At 39.8% G+C, this 13,043-nt stretch overlaps 1 protein-coding gene across 1 annotated transcript in view; it reads left to right on the top strand.

Moving 5' to 3' along the window:
- Positions 1-13,043, top strand: part of galnt1 (UDP-N-acetyl-alpha-D-galactosamine:polypeptide N-acetylgalactosaminyltransferase 1) — a 76,776-nt gene that overhangs the window by 41,822 nt on the left and 21,911 nt on the right. Inside the window, exons 5-8 of the mRNA XM_088327223.1 lie at positions 4,618-4,784; positions 7,875-8,002; positions 8,078-8,157; positions 9,229-9,399. Of these exons, the coding sequence (XP_088183349.1) occupies positions 4,618-4,784; positions 7,875-8,002; positions 8,078-8,157; positions 9,229-9,399 (546 nt within the window). The remainder of the gene's footprint in view (positions 1-4,617; positions 4,785-7,874; positions 8,003-8,077; positions 8,158-9,228; positions 9,400-13,043) is intronic.

Genomic DNA, 13,043 nt, shown 5'->3' with positions numbered 1-13,043 from the left:
AACCTGTAAACAAGAGCAGAATACTGTTAAAATTTCTTAACTTGGCTTTATTTAATGTGTATAATATTTATATCTTATTTGTCGACTTATTTTGGGGCGGCAGTAGCTCAGGAGGTAGAGCGATCGTTTTAGGATTAATGGATCCCTGTTCGAATCCCGGCTTGCCCGTGTTACATGCCGAAGTGTCCTTGGGTAATACCCCCAATAAGCAGGTTAGCGCCTTACATGGCTGCACAGATCACGGCCGCTATTGGGAAAATGTGAAGCACAATGTAAAGCGCTTTGGGAAGTCATTGACTTGAAAATGCAGATCATTTCATTTCATTTCATTTTGAATTGTATCGCTTCTTAATGTTATCGCACTATTCTTCATTGCACTATTGTTACAATGGTTGGAACGACGGGCGGGTGGTTAGCGCGCAGCCACGAGATTCAGGGTTCAAGTCCAGCTACTGCAACCTCCCCGTGTGGAGTTTGCATGTTCTCCCCATGCTTGCGTGGGTTTCCTCCGGGCACTCAGGTTTTCTCCCACATCCCCAAAAAAATGCGTGTTAATTGGCCTGTCCAAATTTTCCTTAGGTGTGAATGAGCGAGTGAGTGGTCTGTCTCTCTGTGCCCTGCGACTGTCTGGCAACCAGTTCAGGGTGTCCCCTGCCCACTGCCCAAAGATAGCCGGGGTGGGCTCCAGCACCCCCGCGACCCCATTGAGGATAGTGGATGGATTGTTACAATGCACTCACAACTTTTTACAGTCTTCTGATAGTTCTGCCTATTTATCCTGACATTCCCTTTTATATTATTTTTCTCTTTAGGTCTGTATTACATGTTAATCCTGGAGTGCTATGTCTAATCTCACTATGTTCTTAAAACAATTCTAATCCTAAAATCAATACAAAATACTGTTTGATGCAAAAATGTTAGACTGTGGTGCAGGCATCGCTTGAGATATTTGGGCTGTGTTCCTCTTCATTTTTTTCAGCGTTCTGCTGGATTTATTGGATGATTACAAAAAACTCGAAAAACGTGCCAACTGATCCTTTAATATCAGCGAGCCTGCATGTTGCGCCCTTTTTGACCTAGATTTCATGCCAGATGTTCCCAACTGGGTTTCTTTTTGTGACCTGATGAAATTTTTTTTTTTCCACAAATGATTCATTCCTAACAGGAATGCATATTTGTCATTTTTCATATGCTAAACAGTCATTTTACTCCTCCCTCATCTTTATTTTTTTCTTAAGATTCAAAAGAAATACAATCTTTTTTCCAGCAAAGCGATTATGAATTGTTTAATCCGCAAAGCTGGGAGGTATCGAATGTGATTATTTGAAGATTTTAGATTCTGCATAGATTATGTTCTTGTCCCACATTTTATACAAGGGTTTTATTTTACATGATCATTATCTTGAAAAAAAATGAAGACATTTGCTTTACGCAGAAGAATTAATTTAGCAGATGCAAATTTCCCTGCTGGACTAATTCTCTATGAGGTTGCTTTGACGGAAAAAAGTTAAATGAACGCGAGATTGAATTAATGAGCGCTCCAAACCATCTGTCATGGCCCACATATTTACATGTGTCTAATTATGAGATAAGTCTGTCTGCTCAACTTTTAGTCACCCACAGTTTACTTTATTAAGGCACACTTCCTTGGATTTTGATTATATTTCTAAGGCTGTCAAGCTATTGTAATTTTTAATGTAACGTCATCTTATCATACTTGGTCACAGACGTAAGCAAGTACAAAGTGAAAATCCTGTGATTTTTGTTTTTGGCCCCACCTCACCCAGATGCTGTTAATGTTTTACTCTCCTATTTGTGGTTCGCTGCTAACTTTTGGGAATTTTATGTTTGACATTTGACGACACATGATTGCAATACCACAACGGAGCCAACCACATCCTAAAGTACAATTCTCACCATGGCCACCATTTTTTTGACATTTTATCCTCTGGTAGGTGTTACATGTCCCTTAAAACAAGGACTAACAGGCTCAGAGACAAATCCTTCCCCAGTCTATCACCACCCTAAACAGGCATACAAGACTGTGAGAAATATATATTTTGTCTATGTATTTAAATGTCAGTATTCATATATAATTTATTTACTTCATTTATTTTCGATTTTTTTTTCTGCTGCTTAATGTTGTTATACTACTTTTCATTGCACTATTGTGACAATGCACAATTTTTTTATTGCACTGTTATTACAACTTAGGCGATTCTTCTAAATAGTTTTGTCTATTTATCCTGACAATCATTTTATCTTGTTTTTTTTCTCTCCTATTTTAAATCTTTATTCCATTTTTATAAAGGGGTGTTATGTCTATTCTGGTTGCAAAGCATGTTCACTACATTGTTGACGATGACAATAAAGACAATTATAATTCTTCAGCAATTGGATTTGGTTAACCAAAGTAGCAATTATGCTGACACGGCACAGCAAGTACTGCTCGTTACTAGCATTTGCCAATAACTGGGCTAGTGGTTAAACGCCTTTTCACAACATTACCTGCAAAAGCGCTTGAGCTTCAATCGTTTATGGCGGTTACCTTCTTGGAGCATCTATAATAGTTGCGTCAGCAGCATACGTTTCTTCTCCTTCATTAATTGTGTCATTGAAAATGATGCTGTGTTAAATTAATGTTCCGTTCACTAACACTTTAAAAAAATTCCAGGGGAAAAAAACAATATTCCCATTATGAAATAGATTGTGTGAATAAAGAAATACTTTGAATGCCGTCGCGCGCTAAATCAGTGATTCTTAACCTGGGCTGGAACGAACCCTAGGGGTTCGGTGAGTCAGTCTCAGGGGTTCGGTGGAGCCTCTCCCACAGGAATCAATACACACCAACTAATCATGTCCATATGAGATGACATGCCCTGCTTGGCCATCAATGGCTGCCGGTGATCATGTGAAATTGCTCTGCCAATTAGTGCTGCACTGAATTAAGCGCATTCTATCCAACATGTGAATAGCATCGTAGTATGCCGTATAATTACATCCATATTATGTAGAGTGAAAAAATAAAGTAATAAACTAATATTTACGATACAACTAACTAACTTTTCCCTTCTTGAAAACTGTACGATCAAAGACGTGTCTTCATTTGGTAACATTTCTGTATGCATGGAACTAAAACAAGCAATTACCACCCACTTAGATAAGCTTGCAAATTATTTCCACGGATACTTCCCTGCATGAGACTCATATCCAGCATGGATAGTCCATTCGCGTTTGATAATGGGGCAGCAGAAGTCAATGATGAAAACCTTGACAAAACCATTTAAATTCAGCAGAAGATGGTTCAACGACAACTTTTAAAGACAGCCACACTCTCATGTTTTGTCTCTGGAGTTATTTATACCATTTGTTACAACATATCTTTGCGGGCAGTCCTTTTTGATGATGGACATACAAGCAAAGAAAAGGAACTTTGTTGTGAAAATTTTATGAGAAGGTGAAGCCAGGCACATCTAAACTGGTCTCTCAAAGCAGTGTTCCTGCAGATCCTTAAAGAGTCTTAAAAGGCATTGAATTCATTATTCTAAAAACAAGGCCTTATTTGGCATTCAAATAAAAAAAATGAACACAATAATAAGCTTTATATTTGTTTGAACTAAAAACATTTATCAATTGTCTTTTTTGATAATGTATCCATTTACTTCCGTGGCAACATAGCGTGACCACAATAACGGAATTATGAAAACGGTGTTGTGGTTTCAGTCGGGCCTTTCAGTGCAAACTCGTCTATTAGGTCTACGCACAATACACATAGCTAGCAGCACGTCAGTGCAGTGGTTAGCGCGTGTGCGGCACAGTTCTGAGGTCATGAGATCGAACCTTCTGGGTGGAGTTTGCATGTTCTCCCCGTGCTTGCGTGAGTTTCTTCCGGGCACTCCGGTTTCCTCCCACATTCCAAAAACATGCATGTCAGGCGAATTGGCCGGTCCAAATTGTTCCAAGGTGTGACTGAGCGAGCGAATTGTCCGTCCTTGTGTGCCCTGCGACTGGCTGCCAAACAGTTCAGGGTTTGCCCTGCCCATTGCCCAAAGATAGCTGGGATGGGCTGCAGCTCCCCTGTGACCCTACTGTGGATAAGCGGTGCAGATAATTGATGGATGGATGGATGGATGGATGGATGGATGGCTGTACGACGACCGTTTTTTACCATGGCTAAAAGCTCTGCCATGTAATGTGTAGAAGGCACGATGTATTGTGTGCAATACATATTTGTGTAGTTTTGTTTCGTGTTTCACTTGTTTTTTTGTCAACTTGGTCTTAAATTTGATTTCAAAAGGCATTAAAAAAGTCTCAAAATGTCATGAATTTAACTTGCCTTAAGCTGTAGGAACTCTGTCAAAGGAAAGTTCACAATGATTTGCACCGAGTTCTGTAATTTTGTTGTGAGTTTATGCACTATGTTGGTTTTGTTTTGAACCGTTCATTCTGTGCACCAGCAGAACAGCGTAATGTCTTGAATTTGAAAAAAAGAAGCATCTTACACTAAAGTTGGTTTTGGTTTGCACATATGAAACTGGTGGTCCGATTGCTCCAACAGGGATAAGAACCACTGCTCTAAATACTCTATTTAACTGGTGTCTTTTATTCTGTCTTTAGGTGCAAGAACAAACTCTACCCTGACAATCTGCCCAGAACGAGCGTGGTGATTGTATTTCACAACGAGGCGTGGAGCACGCTTCTGCGGACCGTCCACTCCGTCATCGACCGCTCGCCCCACACGCTCCTGGAGGAGATTGTGCTGGTGGATGATGCCAGCGAGCGAGGTACACACATACACACAGCTCGTGTCTAATTCCATTTGAGCCCGGTTTTTATTTCTCAAGCCGCGGTGTGATTTTCATCAGGTTTGTGAGGGCCAATCTCTTCGGAATCTGCGTTGTGCGCCGCTCCTCCCTGCACTGTACTTTTAATCCAAGTTGTGTGTTGGGGATTAGGTATTTAATTTATCAATTGCGGGGATTACGCTTTGCTATTATGCCCAAGCAGCAGCTAGCGCCTAGCTTCATGGCATTCTAAGGTCAGGTGTAAATCAAAGGTGTTTGTGTTGTCTGCAGCGCTAAGACACCAGCTTACGTGTTTGTTTTTATCTGTCTATGCCTTCGAAGGAGGGAGGAACTGCCTGTAATTTGACCCATGTTGTTGACGTTTATTTATGCAGGTTAATACATTGGCATAGTACTATTTATTTTGTATATTAGCCAAAATCTTTCTAATGATTTTCTTTTATTTGTTTTTATTCCAAGTAGGAATGGAGAATGTGACATTTGCATTGATTCTCGTGTTTGTAATTTCATAGGTATGTTTCTTATCCTTCACAATTGATGAGGCAACCACATACTTTGAATTTTAGATTTTATCTATAACTGTCCCCATTTTACTTTGCTTTAAAACTAAGTGTGGGGTGAGTTTCTGAAAAAAGTTACAATAGCTAGTTACTTCATTTAAAAAGTATTTGTGTTCACCTCCAGACTACTGACACCCAAAAGTAGCTCGTTACTCTGAAAGTAATCTAGTAAGAAATTCCCATACATACTCACATCGAAGCTGACTACCTAAAACTGCTTAGAAATAAATAGCCACATAATTAAAGAAATAGAAGAAAATGTGTACACCAACCTGTGAAAGCAGTAAACCCTTTGTATTTCTAACGTATGCAAGCTTGAGCGCTTACAAACTAACAAAACCAAGACACTACATATCAATTTTGTCTTTTGTCTTCAACCACTCAAATATTTCCTCTATTTCCTTCAATGTCCAAGAAGTTTTCTTACCCCCCCAGAAATTGTGTTCTGCAAAAATAATTTTCTGGGTAAAAAAACCCCAAGATGTAGCACTTTTACCGTATATTCGGTGTTAACGTTTGCTCACTTGATTTAGTTGTGCCTGTATAAGCCACGCCCCCTCCCCACACGCTGCCTACCATTCGCTACTGGTGACACACAACCAAATATTCGCATATAAACTGACCCCCAGATTTCAGTATTTTTTTTTTTTAGCCCTTAATTGGCTTGGATGTAATTGTACGGTAGGGAGAATATTACAATATCAGTAGGGAGAAATTACAAGTTCATGTACTCACAGTAAAACTGTTTTCAGTTTTATTTTGCTTCATGAGTGAAAGAGAATGTGTCAATGATTAGAAGACATTAAAAATGTTTCAGGAACACGTTCCTTTGTTACGCGTTACTCCCGACACTGGAAATGAATGACATAATTAGATTCCACGAATTGTTACAGCCCAAAATGTAGCCCTTTCTTTTACTCACTCACAGCTAGCCAACCTAGCTGAAATTGATTTTTTACATCTCTGGGCGTAAAAGGCACTAAATGTCTTAATGATTCTTTTGGATTAAACGTTTCGATGCTCAGCGGTGTCCAGGAAAGCAGGTGTGTAGAGAGAGCACATTGTATAATCATGATTTAGTTTAGCTTTGATGGGAAATCTGTGGTGTCTTAAAACGATATTGATTTTTAGATGCTCGTTTGGAAATTGTAATACAACAACCCTTTTTTTTGTTCTTAGTCCTGTCTTCGCCATAAACTTAACTATCCTTAACCGATATGATGTCATGAGGGAGCATATGTTGAGCATTTTTTCGCTTATTTTTCATGAAAACTACTGTTCATTGGTCTGTCTGTCATATACAATTGGATAATTGGATAAAAATTCACCAATTTGGAGTAAGATAGAATGGACTAATCGACTACCCAACTTGTTTTGTCTCCTTGTTTTACAGAAACTAACACTTTAAAATGTTTTTTTATTTGGTTTGTTTCGGACCTCCAACATCTGGTTTTCAAAGTTGATTAAGTTTCTCTCAAAAGATAATACAAATTGATTGTTAATAAGAACTCTAATTATTTTTTTATTTAAAAACCCAAAATATGCTCATTTTATTTAAAAGCCTAGACAATACGTTTTCAATGTGTTTTTCGGTGTGTAGGAAAGGACGCATGTATTTTGGTGTAAAGTATTAATAAATGATCTATGTTGTTCCAAGCAATTTAAAAATAACTAATTTATTTTCTTTATAACAACCAAACTGATCAGGCCATTTCATTCAAAATAGCCCAAAAAGTTTAATCAAATTGTTCTTCCGTTTATCTTCATATATAAGGATAAATCGCAAAATCGCTAACCATCGAAACTGCTTTAAAATGGCCTTATACTGAAAAAAAAAAAAATTAAAAAAAAATATTAATGAAACATGTACTTTAACGACAATATTATTTTAAATGTGTAGCTATTAAAGATCAATGTATTGGTAGTAAAAAGAAAACCATTTCAAACCATTTACTGTACCCTTAAGTGGCGCTTCAATATCAAACAGTTGCACCATTTTTATATTTCGCAAGAATTTCCTTCTTCGGCACGATCATTGTTGTCGCTGTTTTCCACTTTTTCATTCACCTTATTACTAACTTTCTTGAGACCCACTATTTTTTTTGGGGAAAAAGGCAATAGAACATAATAAATTATAATAAAATGAGATGCGGCCCCTCTCAAACACATTTGATGCCAATTGACTGAACAGGAAAAAGAGATTAAATATGAGGAACATGAAGTAACAGCCGTGGGCCATTGTAGACACCTGATTTTAGTATTGTATTTTATAGTTCAAAATTTGACTTTTGCAATATGTACAATTAGTTAGGAATCACTTCATTCTTTTGACCCAATTCGAGTTATTTCTTTAAGTGTTTTTAGAGTGTAGAATTTTTCCCAAGTGTTTTATAAGCCAGGCTTTTCTATAACATCTTACCCCTCTGTTGTAGCAAGTTTTCTGGTAAAAACCCTGTTTTCACTACAAAATGAATACAGTCTTCTCTTCTTTACTTCCCGTGCTCTTTAGATTTCCTAAAGCGACCGTTGGAGCAATACGTCCGCAGGCTGGAAGTTCCTGTTCGTGTGGTGAGGATGGATCAGAGGTCCGGCCTCATCCGAGCCCGTCTCAAGGGGGCCTCCATCTCGACGGGCCAGGTTGGTTAACTTCACCTTTGTTGAACGTGCCGCATATTTCCGACACCCTCTGAGTAGTGTCCTTTTTTTTCTTAGGTCATAACCTTTCTGGATGCTCACTGTGAATGCACGATAGGCTGGCTGGAGCCGTTGCTCGCTCGCATCAAACAAGACAAGTAAGTCCTTCGCACGCTCAAGCGCCTTAACTGTAAGCTAGGCTGCAGGGGGCTGGCTCGTATGTTAACTAGGCAGTTAATTACACATGCTGTGTTAAAAGTATTCACAAATTCTTAAACATGGAAACTGTGAGGAAATAGTACATAGTTTCTGCATAGAAGCTGATTATACTGTATTTCATCTGTATATTCAAATTATTTTCTGAGAGAATGCATTTTGAAGACAGCATGTCTTGTCTTTGTCATCCTGAGCCTTGATGTCATCAGAGGAACACCAGCACCATAGCAAGCCAGTCGCCATATTTTTTTCATTTGTTATTTAGTAGACAGGGTCGCAAGTGTTTTAAGTGACATTTTTGTAGTTTTTGAATACCTAGGCGTTGTGTCCCAGCTGGCTGCGGTAATAGTAGAACAAAAAAGCGATAAACAGCAACTGGGGGGCTAACCGGAACCGATCAACAAAAGGGCATGGCTGGCCGATCAAAAAACTTGTGGTTCGCAGACAGACTTAGCGGGAGCCAACAACGAAAAGTGGCAACTGCTACACAGATAAACACAAAGACAGTCGGGAATACACTAAGGTACACAGCAAAACCAGCGCTAATGGCAGTCAAGTCGGTGAAACAACACACGGTGGGCAGCCGACAAGCACCAACCAGGAGCAACAGAACAGGAAAGCCCTCAGCAGCCCCGATGCTAACGGGAGCTAGCCGGACATAATTATACCAAGTGTGACGCACGTGGCGGTAGACGCAAACATGAATCCACAATCGCCCACTTACTGGATGGCAAAGGCAAACGAGGAATGCATGCCGTAACAGCAGCTGGTAATTTTACCCCACACAGCTTTAGGATGTCGAAGCACGCAACTCAGACAATACCGTCACGAGGCCCTCAACAGTCACTAGGCCCCCAATGACAGGGCAGGAAAAGTTCTATTTTTTTTCAAGCAGAAATGAGCATTATGCAATGGCTGTTCACTAGTATCGCTGTGTGTTTTGGTGCTGCCTCATATGTTGTGTAAATGGGAGTCGCCTTTTTGAAAGTGTGGTGCTCATTGTATGCTTGTAGGAAAACGGTGGTGTGTCCCATCATTGACGTGATCAGCGATGACACCTTCGAGTACATGGCTGGCTCGGACATGACGTACGGGGGCTTTAACTGGAAGCTCAACTTCCGATGGTACCCTGTGCCGCAGAGAGAAATGGACAGACGCAAGGGAGACCGCACGCTTCCTGTCAGGTGCGTGCAAGGGCCGCTTTTTTGGTAGTCACATCCTGTGAGCGGTTACACTGCAACAGTCGCATTTTTTAGTGTTTGACTTGGCACCAATAATCCTCACAAAACAGCCACAAGATATTGGCCTAGAATAGTGAAAGTCCACATTTGTTTTTGCTTTGCTTTTGCCCGACTTGAAGGTCCTTTCTCCATGTCAGCCTTTCTGCCATGTCTTCTTCCTGCTCGTGTTTCCATTGTGCCTTGACTCCATTATTCAAGGTCACGCACATATTCCAATGATTTATTTAACTCACTGCATCCCCTTATTTCACTCATTTGTCAGACCTTCTGTAAAATGTACTGCTTCACAAAATGTAGCAATGTTAACTTGAGCATATTGTTTAAATATGGTTACAACAAACTGTAAGTTTTTTTTTCTTTAGGTTTTTAAGGTTTTTTTCATTTCATTTCATTGAAAATAATTGTTCCTTAGTGCAATAGGTTAACAAATTCTCTTCCCTAGATGTCGCTAGTGCTTCACCAAAGGCAAAAAAACCTTGCCAATTAATTTAATTTTGAATTAAATTATCACTTTCAGTTCTTCAAATACTGATACAATTTACATTTTTTCAGAAAGGGATGGAACCAAGGAGCCAGGCAGAGTAATATAAAACAAAACGAATTATTAATACATGCACTCAACAAGAGAAAGAAAACACTAGGGACAAAAATCAACCAATACAAATGTTAAGTTGCTAGCAAAAAGAAACCTAAAGGTTTCAGCTATGATGCTAATCATCATCTTTTGTGCAGAAAATTACGCTAATATAGGGCGGCATTACCTCAGGAGGTAGAGCGCTCTTCTTGGGTTCAAGAAGTTGCCAGTTTGATTCCCGGCTCCTCCGTGTTATATGTCGAAGTATCCTTGGGCAAGACACTGAATCTCTAATGCCCCTAATAGCAAGTAGTTGCCTTGCATGGCTGACGCTGCTATCGGTTAGTTAGTGTGTAAAAGGAAAAGTGTGAAGCACATTGTAAAGCTTTTTGGAAGGTCTTCATTGACTTGAAAAGCGCTATATAAATGCATTTACATTTAATACTTTCTCTAAGAACCAAATGTATGATGTTTTGTTTAAACTATCACCTTGGAAGCTGCGTCTAGAATTGAATTTCCTTTGTGCTCTAAAGTGTTTCAGCGGTTACGTACGAGCAAGTCCCGGAAGAAAATAAGAACTCTGTTTTACATCTCTTTTTAAAGAGGCAGTGAGACTGAGTAAAAATCACGCCTCTCGGGCATGATTCTTTAATTCAGGAAAGGTTTCATGTTTCTCCAGATAGGTTTGAATTTGAAATTGATGGTGGGCCAATGGACCCTCATAAAGATTGTTTTTTAAGCCAATGGGCTGAATCTGTCTGTATGCAGGGATGTCCCCCAAACTACGCATGTAGACTTTAACTCCATTCTCTAAGTTGGCTAGTTGTGCATGTATTAATAAAATCCCCAAAATGGTATGTTTTTTCAATACATAACTTTTTCACACTTTAACGTGGAATAGATGAAACACCCAAATAATTACACCCATCTTTTTGTCCTGGCATTTAAATTATTTGTGTTCAAAACAAACGTCTTCTTTTATTGATGACTGGTGAAGATTTACATTTGTGAAATGTCTATGTAAATTATTCTTCGAAGGGAATAATTATTCTAAAGGTTGGGGATTCATTTTCTGATTGTCGATTAATGGATTAGTTTGGGACTTCTATTTACAAACAAAAAGCAATTCTGAGGAGGAAAATGTCCATTTAGTTCTTTTACAAGCTAATCATGATAAAACAAAAAAGTCCAAAACACGATCGAGGGTTAAACTGGGAATGTGATGTCTGTGGAAAGCCGCAGTGACTAAAAGTGCTGTTCCAGGCTTCCGCACCTTGTAATTTACTGCTACATCTTCACTTCTCCGAGAGGGAAAGCGACTCAAAAATGACAAAGCCATAAAAAACCTTCATGGAAAAGAATTGTAGTGAATAAAAGCACTAGACAGAAAATTACAGTGTTTTACACCTGAAAAATTTTATGTTTGTAGAGAAATGTGTACGCTTTTGCCCTCTGATGTCAAAATGCTCTTTTTGACTTTGGGTTATGATGGAAGTCATCAAAATGTTTCAGTAAAGGTCCTATTTAAAAGTATTGAATAATTTATACCAAATACAATTCATTTCTTTTTTCTTTCTCTTTTTTAATAATTGATACTCAAGTCTTCACTTTCTCCTTGAATTGGGCATAGGGCACTCTCATATTATTATTGTTAAAGGTAGTTAAATACAGCATGTATCCTTGCTTTGAACAAAACGATCGAAATGTGATGTTATTATTTGCTAGTATTGTGAAAAAATTATAGCCTAGCACCATTTTTGTCGCTTTTTTGGGTCTTAATGGCATACTTTGAATTAGATCAATCCATTCATTTTCTGGGCTGCTTATCCTCACAAGGTTAAGGGGGATGCCTGGCCCATCCCAGGCATCTTCGGGCAGTAGGCAAAGGACTGCTTGCCAGCCAGTCTCAGGACACACAGAGACAGACGACTCACTCACTCATTCACACCTAGGGACGATTACGACCGGACAATTAACCTGACTTGCATGTTTTTTGAAATGTGAGAGGAAATCGGAGTGCCCAGAAGAAACCCACACAGTCACAGGGAGAACATGCAAACTCTGCGGTGACTGGGATTGAACACTGGACCTTTGCGCTGAGGGGCTGCATGATAAACACCCAGTCGCTGAATTAGATCATGTTGAACAAAACAACATCAATACTGGTTTGTTTTATTCAAGTAAAAAGGCTAATTATATGAATAACTTTAAAAATTTGGCAGCACGGCGGCGCAGTGGTTAGCGCATGTGCGGCACAGTTCATGTCTTGGGAACCTCCTGCGGGTTCAAATCCAGCTCCAGACTTCCTGTGCGGAGTTCGTATGTTCTCCCCGTGCTTGCAAGGGTTTCCTCCGGGCACTCCGGTTTCCTCCCACATTCCAAAAAACATGCATTTCAGGTGAATTGGCCGGTCTAAATTGTCCCTAGATGTGAAAGAGCGAGTGAGTTGTCTGTCCCCGTGTGCCCTGCGACTGGCTGGCAACCAGTTCAGGGTGTCTCCTGCCCTACTGCCCGATGATTGCTGGGATGGGCTCCAGCACCCCCGCGACCCTACTGAGGATAAGAGGTGTAGCTGATGAGATGAGATGAACTTTAAAAATTGGGTTGCATTAGAGGTAAGATCATTCAGCCCGACCGAACCTGGCCCGCTGGTATATGAACCCGAACCCGATTGATTAACTTGATTTGAGGGACCCCGGCCTGAAGTAACCCGAAGCTTTACTTCGGCACCGAAGTGCGTGCTTCGGGTTTACCTTGGGCCGAGTCCCTCAAACCATGTGTGCACTTGGGCGCAGAAGTGCGCATTTTGCCGAAGTGCTGCAATGTAAAATGGCACCTAAGGCATAGACTGCAAATTACGAGATGCAATTTGTGATGTTGAAAAGCAGAAAGAATGTTTGCATCGGTTGTAAGATATAAATAATGTCCTGACGTATGCCATGTAAATGTGGAAAGAGGAAGAGTCACATCTTCTACTGTGACACAAGAGGACATTTTCTTTGGATTTTGTCGG

Source organism: Urocampus carinirostris, chromosome 2 (genome assembly GCF_059441175.1).
Source record: "Urocampus carinirostris isolate Australia breed hairy pipefish chromosome 2, RoL_Ucar_1.0, whole genome shotgun sequence".
NCBI lineage: Eukaryota > Metazoa > Chordata > Actinopteri > Syngnathiformes > Syngnathidae > Urocampus > Urocampus carinirostris.
Note: the sequence above shows the minus strand (reverse complement) of the source record. Positions and strands in the feature narration are given on the sequence as shown.